At 32.3% G+C, this 15,371-nt stretch overlaps 1 protein-coding gene across 1 annotated transcript; it reads left to right on the forward strand.

Annotated features, from left to right (window-relative positions):
• The first annotated feature begins 547 nt into the window (after window positions 1-547).
• On the forward strand, window positions 548-14,274 carry LOC145246758 (uncharacterized). The gene is made up of 2 exons (XM_080108530.1): window positions 548-795; window positions 13,878-14,274. Exons 1-2 carry the CDS (start codon window positions 558-560, stop codon window positions 14,255-14,257), a joined length of 618 nt encoding a protein of 205 aa, XP_079964656.1. The 5' UTR covers window positions 548-557; the 3' UTR covers window positions 14,258-14,274.
• The last annotated feature ends 1,097 nt before the right edge of the window (window positions 14,275-15,371 follow it).

The raw sequence follows: 15,371 nt of genomic DNA on the forward strand, positions 1-15,371 counted from the left end.
TGTGTGTGTGTGAGGACACTTCTCAACCTATATACTCAACGAATTTTTGATCTACAGACATGTGGAAAATTTTTTAATCGTTTATTTTGAAACCAAAAAAAAAGTTGCTAAGGGGCCAAAATTCAGATTTTTATGTTTTTAACTTTTTCACGAATGTGCATGTGTGACCATGAAACATGGCAGCTTCTTTATGTTAAGAATAGGCAGGTTTGAAAACTCTTTGTAAAGATGGTGTCAAGCTGGTCTAATGGTTAGCATACTTGATTTACGGGTCTTTAGATTTTGGTTTCGATCTCAGCTTGAGTATTTGTTTTTTGTTTTACTTACAAGAAGTAAACTGTTTAGAAAAAACATAATACTCGCATGCACATGTCTCAGTTTTTGTATTAATTAAAATATAATGTTTATATGTTTTTTTACGACCGGGCAACGCCGGGCGGCCTGCTAGTATGTATAATAAAACTGCTTTGTTTGGACTTGCTTACCAAATGACATTTTTTAATGCAGAGAAAAGGGGAGATAACTCTATTTTTCTGTTACATAGTAACCAAGGAGACATGTCCAGCCGTCACACCTCGTTGAATGAGAAGCTGATGCAGACTGCCTTGAAACAAAGGGTCAAGGAGTTAGAGGAGGAAGTCAGCAAACTGAAGACTAAGCTGGATCAGCTACGCAAGGCCAAAAACACAATGATAGTGAAGAGAGAGCGAGAGGTTATTTATGTCGGAGGAGAAATAAAAAGGCAGTCACAGGCACATGAAGCTCAGAAGTTATCAAGTACAGGCCCCCCTCACAGTAAGAAACACAAATAAGTCAGTAAATGTGCAGATTACCCCCCCCCCCTCAAAGAAAAATGTGATTGTACTTTTTTAAGCGATTACGTGTGAATACTCTGAAAAATTTGACAGGAAGAAAAGAAAAAACAAACTACTATTTTAGAATTTACATTGAGAGATCAGTTTCATATATAAATCTAATGTAAAATGACCACTCATACTCCGGCCAGTTTAGCTCTTCAAGACAGTTAATCAAATTTGTTTTGCTACGAAACCTAAGTTTGACTGGCACTTGTAAGACTATATGCAATCACTCCAAAAAAAAAAAAAAAAAGAAAAAAAGTAGACCACCCTAATAAAAATAATTCTTAGACTATTCCTGAAGTGAAGAAATGCAATAGAGCTAAAATCAAGTGCCAAAGTTATTGGCAGTTTTGAATATCATATTTAAGTTAGCTGTATAATGAGCGTTCATAAAACAAAGACTGTTGAACATTTATGCTTGAAACCTGGTGGACAAGTCAAGCATTTGTATTATGTTTTTATCTTAAGTGTTATTTATTTTCACAATGTTTTTGGATGGTGTAACTTCTGAACTTTTTGTAGGTGTACATTGTTGAACTCGTAAATCTTTTTGCTGGGAATCTGCATGAAATTTTGAGTATAACCCTTTATTTAATTTATTATGAGGGTAGCATTAACTTATTCCATCAGTCATGATTGGGTCTTAAGTAATTTGCGATTCTATTCTTCATATCACCCACATTGAGAATTGAATCATTAGCCTCTAGAACAGATAATTTTGGTATGTGTTCTTGTTTTTAGATGTATAATTATCTTACTACTTATCACTATAGATCACTACCTTTACTTACAAATTACTATATATATATATATATATATATATATATATATATATATATATATATATATAATTTAAACACGGTAGTGTTTTAATATATGGTTGTGGCAGTTTCAGTCACTAAATTTCAAACAATAATTACAGTTTCATAGATAACCTTCTCAGCTATATTGTGAAATTTTTTTTTTAATTTTCGTTCAGTAAAACAAGTTATGATGAATTTACTGGTGTTCAAATTCATAAAAATTCGTAAGGAGGTGAGCGACGTTTTTTATGACTTCAGCGACTACTGTTGCTACAAATTCACTGCTCTTGCGAAAAGAGAAATAACAAGTGAAACAGACAGAATGAAAGGGAGATAATTGGGGGGTATTTTATTGAAAGTAGACGAGTGCCATACATTGTTATTACATATGTGTATGCTATGTTTATGGGGTCAAAAAAATAAGACTGAAATTAAACAACAAGTGGAAAAATCATGGCTGACAAAAGAAAAAATGCGCGCATGAAAAGTAATATGGTTAAGCTTAAACATGGAAAAATAAAGAACTAGTTGTTAAAACTGGAAAAGAAAAGAACAAGATAATCTAGTAAAAAATATAATAAAGTTATAACTTTATTAAAATATTGCAGCATTAAGAATTTTTTAAATTCAATTTAACATTATATAATCAATTCTTAATGCTGCAATATTTTAAGTTATAAATTTATTATATTTTTTACTAGATTACCTTGTTCTTTTCTTTTCCAGTTTTAACAACTAGTCCTTTATTTTTCCATGTTTAAGCTTAACCATATTACTTTCGTGCTTGCATTTTCCTATTGTAATATATATATATATATATATATATATATATATATATATATATATATATATATATATATATATTATTGTTATAATTAAGTCAGCAACTTTAAGAAACTCGGTTTTTATTGTTGAGCACTTTAAAGTTGAAATAGAAAGTTGGTCACCTAAGCTTGCATGCATAGATCATGATAGTTATAATCATTAGATCACTATGGCTGGATGTTATGACATTTAAAAAATAGATGTTAAAATTTCAACAATATTTCTCATGGTTGAGATTGGCTGTGAGGTTTGTTCTTTGCTAATGGAGTCAAAGATGGCTTTGTGGCTGGGTTCAAATCTCCCGATCGGTAGTAATCATGTCACCCTGCACTGATAATTCCCAAAAAGATGAAACACTAGTGTCGGTAGGTATTAAAAAATATTATTGTAATAATTATTGTAATAATTATATATATATATATATATATATATATATATATATATATATATATATATATACTAGCAGGTGGCCCAGCATTGCTTGGTTGTAAAATATGCTTAAATGTTATATTTTAATTCATGCAGATTTCGTATTTATTATTATACAGCCAATCCTCTACCTATTATTGTACCTAATATATAGTAATGATTTTAAAAATTAAAAATAATTACTTGTATGTCATCAGTTAGAATCGAGACCAAAACATATAGCTTGCCAGCCTTATTTGTTGCCAGATGATCAAAATCCATATGTATACAGAAATTGTAAAAAATTATGTTGTTTAACCATTAACTTTATTTAACACATGTACAGAAACAAAACGTGTATAATTGACTGATGCCATACCAAGGTCAATTTTTTGTTCAATTTAGCAGCTATTTTACCAGCTTAAACATAAATCGAATGAGTGTGCCCGAGCCTTTCCTAGTCTCACACAAAAACACACGTTCACATCTCAAGCTATATTACTTGTCATATACATACGCGCACACAAACATATGCGCACGCGTCCACACACGTACATATATTCACGTTCACGTATATGCACTCACATTCACGTGTATACACACACACGCTAACGTACACACATGTACTCACATACGCGCACATGTATGCACACATGGGCAACGTCACTTCCCCTTTCAAAGGAAATCCACACATGTGCAAAAGACCACTGGAAACAACTATAAAAGCAAGAGCAATAAGCAGCTTCTTCCTTTTCGAACTCGCCTTCCGAGGTGAGTGGTCTATGGACCAGCCACCGCCGTTTCGGCAGGCGTGTGCACGCGCGCGCCTCACACCACTTGCTACCATGTGGGGCAAAAAGCTAACAAACAGTACGTACACCTTATACACTTTCTATCTCCATGAACTGGATTGACATTCTCACTCTTTCTCTCTCTCTATCTACAACTTGTGCCAGAGAACACCTCCGCGTAGCTGACTGCTAACATGGCACACATCTTTAAAGATGTCAACCCTCTATCTTTGTCTTTGTCTACCCGCTGGACTATCATTCCCATTTCCACTATATTATTCAGTTCTTTTCCCACGCATGAACAAACAATAGTGACCCTAACATGAGATGAACACACATTTCCTTTTCTTTCTACACCACCAGTCCCACAACAAACGATGGTTACACTCGAATGCGGACATGAACACGTGTTATACCTAAAACATTCATTTTTCAACAGTAAATAAACGACACGTTTATTTTATCCAGCAATTGAGTTTTTGTTTCCTTCATTCAGTTCATTTCATTATTTTCTTTTGTAACGGGATTAGGATACATATATATATATATATATATATATATATATATCCTAGTTCTCTACAAGTGCTAGAGGTCCAAATACCCAATATATCAAATTTCAACTGTTGACCAAATATTCAGAGGGGAGTTTTGTAGAGACTTTTGGCATACACACCAAGATCACTTATATATATATATATATATATATATATATATATATATATTTCTATGAGCTAGAATGTTTTCATCTTAAATTCTACGTAATTATGTAGAAATTATGCATAAATAGAATTCATCATTAGTGAAATGAAACAAATCATCTAATAAGAAGCCATAAAAAAATGAATAATAATTAATTAACACTCGCTTTTTAAAGGAATATGCAAATTAATTAACCTTCACATAGTCAGTCGCTTTACCATGACTGAGTATATTAAAAAGTTTGTTTTAATAATTTTTAAATAGAAAAGGGTTAGGGTTTTAATATCAATGTCAAAGTGATAAAAACTCAACTTTATAGGTATCTGTTGTCAAGATCACTGGGGAAATGGTTGGATCATTCTACGGCTCCAGTATGTATTACACTGCTGATGCAATTCTCGATCTGTGTAAGAGTCAAATACATCCTAAAATGAAAGACTGTTGCCACATTTGGGCAGGAGCTGATCAACATACCCTATCTTGCCTTGAAAGAGTTCAAAATTAGTTTTGAAACCTAATAGGTGATGCCTCCTTTCTCTTCCCTACAACCGCTTTGCCACAGAAGAAAAATTGCGAGCCTGTCTCTGCTCTATCGTTATTTTCATGGAAAGTGATCGCTTGAGTTTCAATCTATGTTCCATCTTTTCCAAACTTTCACAAAAAAAACACTCGACTAGCTACAACTACTATCAACACTTTCCCCCCCACTCTCTATCTGTGCCTAAATTTAAACACAAATTCCATGAACAAAGCCTCTTTCTTAGAATGTGGAACACTGTTTCATTGGCCTGCTTTCTAACTGATTATAATATGGTGACTTTCAAGTCCAATGTAAACAAGTTCTTGTTGAGCCGTCCCCTTAAATAATCCAAATTCTGCCAATCTACACCATTAAAAATTACTAAACTTCCACCTTACATTCATTAACCCTTATTCTCAAATGACCTTTGGGCTTTGATAAGTGGTGACTCTTTTGTAAAAAAGAGTATATATACAATATGAGCTTAGCTATGATTTATAATTAATGGTTCCCATATTGCATTAAATTCGATACTAAGTCTGCTTCGTTGGTCATCGTTACCCAGCATATGTGCAGCTTCTTTGTAAATTCTAGGTAAAATTCAGTTCTAAGTGGAACTCCTTTCGAGGTTGGAGGTTCGATCCTCAGTGTGGGCAATACTAAGAATACAATTATAAATTACTTAAGACTTCCACCAAGTCATGAGAGCATGCTACCCCAACAGATTAAACAAAGAATGCTGTTCAAAATTCTGTGCAGATTCCTGAGTTTGACAGAAGGATTCCTGAGTTCAACAAGATACACTTGAAGAAGGCTGGAGGTTACATCAGCCAAAACGTTATGAAAATAACACTCAAGACGAGAACAGTGGTCCAAATAATACAAATGATCAATCCTCATCTAAAAAATTCTGAAATCAAGCATTGAAATTTATTTGCACTAATTATGGTTCAATTTCGGAAAGGACTCTGAATTTTGTTAATTATTCTACAAGTGGCATTTTTTAAAGGCCAAACGATATTAATAAAAACAAATGAAGCATGCATGGTCCCCCGTGAGTGCGCAGTGAACGAGGCATAAAAAAGAGTGACTAAGTTCAGCACCCCCCCCCATTTAGCCCCAAAAGTCCCCAGGGGACACCAAATCATGGCGAAAATGAACAAAAGGTGCAGTTTTAGGCCTGAACATATGTAAATTTGAGTTCTGCACCATACAAAAAAAGAAATGACTAAATCCATCATTTTCCCCCATCCCCCATTTATATATATATATATATATATATATATATATATATATATATATATATTAAGTTTACCAAAATAATCCAAGATGGCAAAACTAAAGTATATTATAATATATCATAAATATTGAAGAGTTAATATTTATAAAGTAATCTCAACCAGATGTAAAAGCTCGATAAAACCAAGTAGAAAATAGAGCTTATACGTAATAATTTCCTTGCCCCCATTTGTGAATTATTCCATGGATTTCTGCCTTTTGGATTACTTTGGACCATCTTCCAATGACACGATTCCCTTGGATTTTACTTGTGGAAATGGAAACTTAATCAACTTTTTTGGATTTTGATTTTTGGATTTTACCGTTATTGGATACTTTACCCGTAACCAGACTATCCCTTCATGTGAAATCATCTTTTTCTTCACCCTATTCCCTCTCCTTCACTATTTGTTACCAAGTAAGATCTATGACATACTTGTAGTTTCATCAAATACTTTTGCAAGCAAAATCCGATCCCGCATTTTGCTAAATCCTACTCTCTGATGAGAAGGAAAGTATTTCTTCGAAACTCTGCGGATTAAGGACTATTCACTTATTTTGTGCTTCCTTTTTAAAATTAAATATGTTTTTAACTCTTTTTCAAAGTGTTTTTAACATGTTTTATTAACTACTTGTTTTATATATATATATATATATATGATTTACGTATGTATAAAGAATTCAATATAAACGCTGTAAAATAGAAGTTATTATTTCACAAGGAATTCAAAAACTTAAAAAATGTCCTTATGTCATAGATTTTCAAAGAATGGCTCTTATCTTCAGAGGAAAGTAGTTAGAAAAATGATATTCATAGGCGGATTTTTCTGGTAAGCACATAAACTGAAAATGGCGGACTATTAAGATTATAAATTATGCAAGAAGTCATATTTGTATGAAAGTTATATATATATATATATATATATATACATATATATATATAAAAGTGAACGTGTCTGTGTGTGTACATTTCCCTACGCAATAACTCTGTCAATTTTCAGTCTACAGACTCGAACTTTGATATACAGGGTACTGAGATTTGGGAAAATCTTTGTAATGCGTTTTCGGCTAGAAATTTGGTTGTTAAAGGGTCAAAGTTCAACGATTTGACCTTTGAGAACTCTACCAAACTCCTCCGACAATTTTGGGTATAAACATTTGAAATTTTAGATATAGGTTATGTAGCAGAAACAAATAGAACTCTTTTTCTTGTGCATCAGTGCCTCCCCTGACTGTGCGATATGGCACATACTGACCAATCAGAGGCATAGCGCAGGGACCTTCTTTACCCCCTAAGGAACACTAACTGCTTCCATTCCGGAAAAGAAAAACTACTCCTTTTTCCAGCCTGTAGTGGTTCAAAAATAGGAAAAATGAATTGTTTTGAGAAAGAAACAAACAACGTGTTAAATTGAATTAAACGAACTAGAATTTATTTCATGAAGAAACAAATGAAAGAAAAGGGTACAGCACGTGTTTAGTTTGGTGTGTGTCTCTTGCTGTTAACTGGTGAGAAGGAAAGTCTATTGTTGTAGAGAGAGAGTGACGTTGCCCATGTGTGCGTATATGTGAGTACATGTGTGTATGTTAGCGTGTGTGTATATGCACATGAATGTGAGTGTATGTATGCAAATGTGAATATATGTATGTGTGTGTACGTGCGCACGTATGTTTGTGTGCGCGTATGTGTATGACAAGAAAAATGGCTTGAGATGTGAACGCATGTTTTTGTGCGAGACTAGAAAGGGCTCGTACAAGCCAGACGCCAAAGAGAGCTGACCTGTTTCCTCACTCTCCCTCTCTGCCTACACCGGTATCAACGATTCCCACTTGGGAATAACTACCGGGCAAAGGCAAACAAGTTTTATCAGAGTTATATCTTTTGGGCATCTTACCCTGACTTGCTTCAATAAACCTTTTCCTTGTTAAGTTTTACGAAGTTGTTTGTTCGTTTATTCAGTAGCTTGTGTCAAATTATTTATTTTATTAGGGAGTGCCCAAAAAGCACTGACTCAACTCCCAAAAGTTCCTTGGACATGGATCTAACTTAATAATTTGATTTGAGCCCAAAACAATAAATGTTAACGGGTCATAATAGGGGTCAAAGTTTAAAAAAATTTGACCTCTGCGGTCTCTACCAAATTACTCAGACAATTTCTGGCCTAAACATTTGAAATTTTACATAAAAGGTATTCAGAGATAGGGCAAGCTTTTTAATCGGTTTGGGTCGAAAATTTTTAGTTACCAATATATAAATGTATGTATGTTTGCACGTCTGCCTGAAACTGTCGCAAATTAACTTTGTAATAGCTAATATCGATGTACTTTAACTCGGCTTAATGAGGGATAAAAAATAAAAAACAATGCAATTTAAAGAAAAATAATTACAATTTTATTGAAGGAAAAAAAAAGAAAATAAAAGGGAAAAGATTTGGGATTTAAAGTTAAAGTTCACTTGGTAACATAGACTGTTCACGTAAGCTTAAGACGCACATAAAATTTGCTGCAAAATATAGTCCTACCTTGCTCGCTCAAGGGGAGGATTAACTTTGTCGGAAGAGTATAAGTCAGAATGGAAAAAAATAGAGAATGAAAGAACTTACTTGAAAAAGATATTTTGATAGTATAAAGAACAGAGAGAAATTATACATGTTCTTTTTCTTTCTACTGCCGAATTGTCTCCCTTGGACCGTATTTCTTTTTTTACACACAACGCATATATATTTTTTTATTGGCTCCTCGTTAGGGGTTGGTTTTTTGTTACAAACAGGGACTCGGGACCGCTTCCAGACTCCTTGGTGTGCTTCTCACATAGAAGAACAGTAACAGTATTCTGTTTTCTTAGAATACTAAGCTTGTAGAAAACGCTTCGTTCTAGTTTGTTGACTTAACAGCTTTTCATTCCGAACGTTAGAAGTTTTTTCCTTGTGTTTAAACTTCTCACAATATTCTCTTGATTTGTAGACTTTTCTGTCTCTGTGCACATTTATCCTTTAAGGACTCACATGGTCCTCTTTTCTTGTTTTCACTTGATTTTTAGGACTCATCTGTCCGAGTTGAGCTCAACAGCATAGGCCTGGACCCCTCGAAATCTCAGCTGCAACTAAATTAATTTGGTTTGATTTGCAACCTTTTTGGCAGAAAAATCTCTCGTCCAGTCCCGTGTCAGCAGCAGCAGGGCTTCCAACATCATAGAAGAAAGGGCTGGGAAGAAGAAGGAAAGAAAAGAAGAAGAAAGAAATAGTCTAAAATAAATTCTGACAAAACTGTCGACAGAAACGACGGATTTTTACAAGATCAGTATCATTTTGAAGTTCGACCTATCAGACGACAAATATCGAAAAATAGGCTAAAATCATTAATATCTTCACCTTCAACTGGGCATTTTTCTACAGGAGGGGGGGTCGCTTTTTTCACCGAGATTGTCTAGCCTTAATTTAAACCTACGTCACTTCTGGTTTGGCGGTGGTCGTAACAGCAAAGACGTCAGGTTTTTTTCCCATCCTATTCCTCCTTTGCGGTACAGGTTCGAGCCTGCCTTCCTACTACCATTTTTTTTTTTTTGCTCAACATACACCTTCAAACACCCAAGCAACGCCGGACTGAAATGCTAGTCTATATATCTATAAAAGTGAATGTGTCTGTGTGTCTGTGGGTCTGTCTGTGTGTCTATGTGTCTGTGTACATTTCTCTATGCGATAACTGTCAATTTTTAGTCTACAGACCCGAAATTTGATATACAGGGTACTGAGATTTGGGAAAATCTACGTGATCGGTTTTCGGACAGAAATTTGGCTGTTAAGGGGTCAAAGTTCAACGATTTGACCTTTAAGAACTCTACCAAACTCCTCCGACAATTTGGGGTCTAAACACTTGAAATTTTAGATATAGGTTCCTTGGACATGGATCTAACTTAATAACTCGATTTGAGTCCAAAACAATCAATTTTAAGGGGTCATAATAGGGGTCAAATTTAAAAAAAATTGACCGCTTTTTTTTTTTTTTTTCTCAACATACACCTCCAAACACCTGGGCAACGCCATGCTTAAATGCTAGTATATATATATATATATATATATATATATATATATATATATATATATATATATGATTAATAAAATATATATATATATATCATTTACTTGAAATGTAAATCAGTTTGTATATACCAATCGTAATATATAAAAAAAAAGATTTTATATATCATATATAAAAATTTTCCCATTAAAAAAAAATTATCAACTAGAAAATTTTCCATTTTTATATAAAAGTAATAAAGTTCAGTGAATGGTCTTTTCAGAGCATATATAATGTAATATAATAATTTTCAAAGATTCAAAAATCAAGTCTCCTCAGTTGGTAGTTTATTAGATTTCAAAAGAAAAAATTATTACATAATTGATATACAATATTAATATTGTTTCGTTTGCAACTAACAAGTCAATAAAATTATGTCCTTGTCACATTTTTAGTAGCTTACTCATCAGATATATTCATTAAAAACCATAGGAAAACATTATTTTGCAAACCTTGATACAAACCACCAATAATCTCCTCATTATGAAAGTAACTTTCCTGCTGTGTTGATCTTAATTCGTATTTTCATATTTTCATATTTCAGTGAATGTTAATTCCCATTATTATTTTTAAAAATTATTTTAAAGTTTTTAATTTTTGTATATCATCTTATTTTTATTTTATATTTTATTTTATTATTTATTTTACCACCTATGAGTTCTATTTAATAAATTTATTTGTTAACCTCAACACAAAACATGAGATTAATTGTTATATTTATATATTTTTAAAAATTCATTTACATTGAAAATGCTGATCTTTTAATTTAATTATTGGAAGTAGATTTTTTTCTCTTTCTATAAAAAAGTTTATAATCAGTTAAAGGGAAGCAACCTATGTCAATTGTTCAAATTTATTTACAACTTATTAACTATAATTTTACTTTTTATTTGTTTGAATTTAAAATTATTTATTCGTTAAGTTATTTTTCTTATTTAGCTTACATTTTCTAATTGCTTTTGCGTTATGTATATTCCTTAATTTATAAAGTCACTTTTCATTTCACCCTCCTAGATTTTCTCCTTATTATATTTAATTAATATTCGACTATGAATATTTTCTTATACTGATTATTGAAGTAAAACATATGAATCATTTAAATACATTTCGATAGTTATTATTAAATTTATATTCTACACCAGAAAATATTTTGTTTGTTTTCTATTATACTAGTCGGGGTACCTGGTGTTGCCTGGGTGTTTGGAGGTGTATAAGAAAAAAAAGTGTAAGTAGTCAGGCAGGGTCGAACCCTTGATGGGGTGACATGAAGGCGGAAAAAAAGTGAAAGAAAACGTGACATCTTAACGCTATGCTACGAGGCCATAGGAAGTGAAAAACGGTCAAATATATCAATGTCAATCAAAAAGTTGACTTGCTAATGGAATATGCAGGTGCAGAAATGAAGGTTGGCTGAAGGCCAGTTCAGCTTTCTGCTGTTTCATTTATTTGTTTCCACACGATGTTGGGGACACCAAGCTCCCTAAATAAGGGGGAGCTCTCAAATGAATAGCAATTGTTTGATACGAAGGGTCGGCCATGAAGGCCAGCGAGCTAATTATAATTGCAAATTAGGCACAAGACCGTTTTTTTTAATGTGGAGAGAGGGGGAAAGAAGCCAGCTCCTCTGAGAGAGAACTGGATAGTGACAATTGGTATGAAGGGTTTCCCCTACATTGACCAAAACTGATTGCTATAAGAGCAATGGTCTGATATGTGGGGTTGTCTCCACATATAGTCTTTAGTGAAACATCTGCCAGAACAGATGCAGTGAGCTGATTTGATTAGGTTCAGTTTCGCTTTATTTATATGAAAAAAAACAAAACAAAGAAACACACAAGAGGATGGAATAGCGTGCATTTTATAAAAGTCGATCAAAATAAATCTAGAGACGATGTACCTTCACAAATCGTAGATATTATAATCTAGGGAGCATATAAAAAGTTCTAAAATATAGTACCCCCTCCCCCGTGAAGCCTGGTGAAAAAAGCCTTTGTTGGACATACAAAAACATGCGCGGCCATTTTGCCTTTGTATATATAGAAGAAGATTATAAATTCCCATATAATGACATCATGAATAAATCCATTTAAATTGGTTGAATTACTTTACCGTCAAAATATTCTTACATCTGACAATAATTTAATATCCTAAATTATAAATTAGCTTAGCATATTTATACGCATTTGTTAGCACTATTGTATATTAATTTGTTCCACCTCATCGTTTCCACATATTCCTTACAATTTAAACCGTCCTATCTCCCTTTTCTATAGTTTATAATTTACCTTCTATTAATATTTCTATGCATATATATTATTAAATGCAATTTATACTTATTTAATGTTTACCTAACTATTGGTATGGTTATCAGTAACGTTCGGTGCTAAGTTAATATGCATTGTTCCTTGTTACAATTAATTATATAATTTGAATTTCTGGTAGAATTTATATGAACACAAGTATATTTTCCAAAATTCCTCAAATAAATATTCTTTAAAAACTTAATGTCTATTATCAATGTTTAAGTCAATTGTGTCCTCCAAAATATGTAGTAAATATTACGATTTCATAGTGTCATAATTTTCAATAAAAAGTTCGATTTCCATACAATTAAATGATTTTTTATCAATTATCCATACTAACAACTAATTACTATTTACAACTGGATATGTGCATCTTTAACCTTAGTTCGCTTCAATGGATTTTACCAAAATTCTATATATACCATCGCTCCAAAATTTTCAGTTTAATCTTAACGTACAGTTACATTAGATAAATTTAACTTATTTTTCATATATACCTCTTGTATATCAGCATTTTTCAATTTATAGAGTTGCTATCAAAGGTTGTAAATGACCAAGTTTTCTCTGATTCTCTCTCTTTTGATCTTGAGCATGTGGTACAATGTGGAAAGAGGTGGCTGGTTACTTTGAATGCATCTAAAACAAAGTTTCTATCTTTACATCATGAACACTGATCCCCATTTGGCATTAATTGAAATGAATGGCTCTCATCTTGGGGAGGCTCCATGTTTCGACAAGCTTCTGGGCTTGACCTTTACACCTGATCTAACATGGAACACGTGCATCAAATCTATTGCCAAGACGGCTGGTAAAATGGTGGTATCCTTCTACCGTTCCTCAATTTCTCAATTCTATCTAATTCTGGGTTCTAGCTTTATTGTGAAAAGTGTATGTGAACGGGTATTTATCTATAATCTCCTCTTAATGTCTAATATATATATATATATATATATATATATATATATATACACATACATATATACACATACATATATATATATATATATATATATATATATATATATACACACATATATATATATATTTAAAGGCATTATCCTTTCATTAATGCAGGTGTAATTGAACAAGCAAAAACTTATGCCTATTTATTTTCTGATCCTTTTGTTCTCACTGGATCAGTAATTTTATTTTATTTTCTAGTGTGCACAAGAACTTGTCATACATGTAAGTACTTTCGACTTATATCAACCATCTTTAGGTACGTGATGCAACAAATTAAGTAAGAAATAGGAAAATTACTTCACACATAAAATTATTTTCATTATGAATTGATTTAACTTGTTTTTTTTCAGGTCAAAAGAAAGAAGATGCTACTGGATTAGACAAAGAAGCATCAGTTAATGTATTGTCCATGAAAAGTGGCGAAAAACAAGAATCGACAACATCAGAAAATGAATGTGTAGTGAAAAGAGATCAAGAAGAAAACATCCGAAAACTCTTTCAAAGAATATCCGAACTGACTGATGAGAACATTGCCCTTACAATAGAGAACAAAGATTTGGCGTGCAAGGTGGCCCAACTCACCTCTGACCTAAGTGTCAATGAAGCAAAAAGGTGTGAGCGAGAAGAGAGGATGAGGGCGGAAATCAGTGTAGAATGGCGCAATAAATATGATTCTTGGATAGAAGAAATGGAAAAGAAAATGTCAGAAATCAATCTAAAAATGCAATAAAAATTTTCAAGAAATCATTGAAATTTACTCCATTTATTTATTGACCATTCATCCCAGGATGAGAATTTAGCAAGTTAATAATAAAATGAATGTATAGAACAGAAGTTTTGCTCCATTTTTTCCATCCTTATGAAGATTAGGATTATGCCCCCTTATTAAGATTAGGATTATGGGTAATTGAGCATAACATGGTAGCTTAACTTTCCGACACGTCCTTAAATAGTGCCCACATTTCTCAATTGAGGTATGGACGCACAAAATGGAAACGATACCTCCGCTTTTCTCAAAAACTGCTTACTTATATATTTGGGCAAAATATTAAGATATTTTGTGTTAATATATGTGGGAAATGTGGTCAAGCAGGATAACCAATCTGCAATCAAGATCTATTGATTACAGGGATCATGGTTGCAGGTGCAGCGATATTGATGAGTCGAAAGTGGTAGAATATCATTCGGACCGTTAAAGATTAATTTCACAAAATCTACAACTTACAGAAGGGTCCCACCACATTCATACAAATTACAAAGGTGTGAACAACTTCAGAAAAATAACGGCAATTAAATAAGCACTCAAGATCGTTGTACTGGGATAAAATAGCAACATTTATTAGCCTGTTTTAGAAGAAGTAATTAAAATCATTTCAACGTCAAGGTTTTTGTGTCACAAAATATTGTTTTGAATGTGTAAACTATTTTTTTATCAATTTTTATTTTATTTTTGGCAAACAATTTACATATTTTAAAAATATATTTATTTACAGAATTGGCAAATTAATTAGATATTTAAAAAATATATGCAGTTTTATGAAGATTAAGATTATGCAATTTTATAAAAATTAGGATTATGCCATTTTATAAAAAATTAGGATTATGCCATTTTATAAAGATTAGGATTATGCCAGTTTATGAAGATTAGAATAATTCTATTTTATAAAAAATTAGGATTATGCCATTTTATAAAGATTAGGATTATGCCATTTTATGAAGATTAGGATTATGCAATTTTATGAAGATTAGAATAATGCTATTTTATAAAAATTAGAATTATGAAATTTTCTTAAGATTAGGATTATGAAAATTAAGATTAGGCCCCCTTATTTAGATTAGGATTA

Source organism: Euprymna scolopes, chromosome 24, assembly GCF_053919585.1.
Source record: "Euprymna scolopes isolate OS-2025 chromosome 24, ASM5391958v1, whole genome shotgun sequence".
NCBI lineage: Eukaryota > Metazoa > Mollusca > Cephalopoda > Sepiida > Sepiolidae > Euprymna > Euprymna scolopes.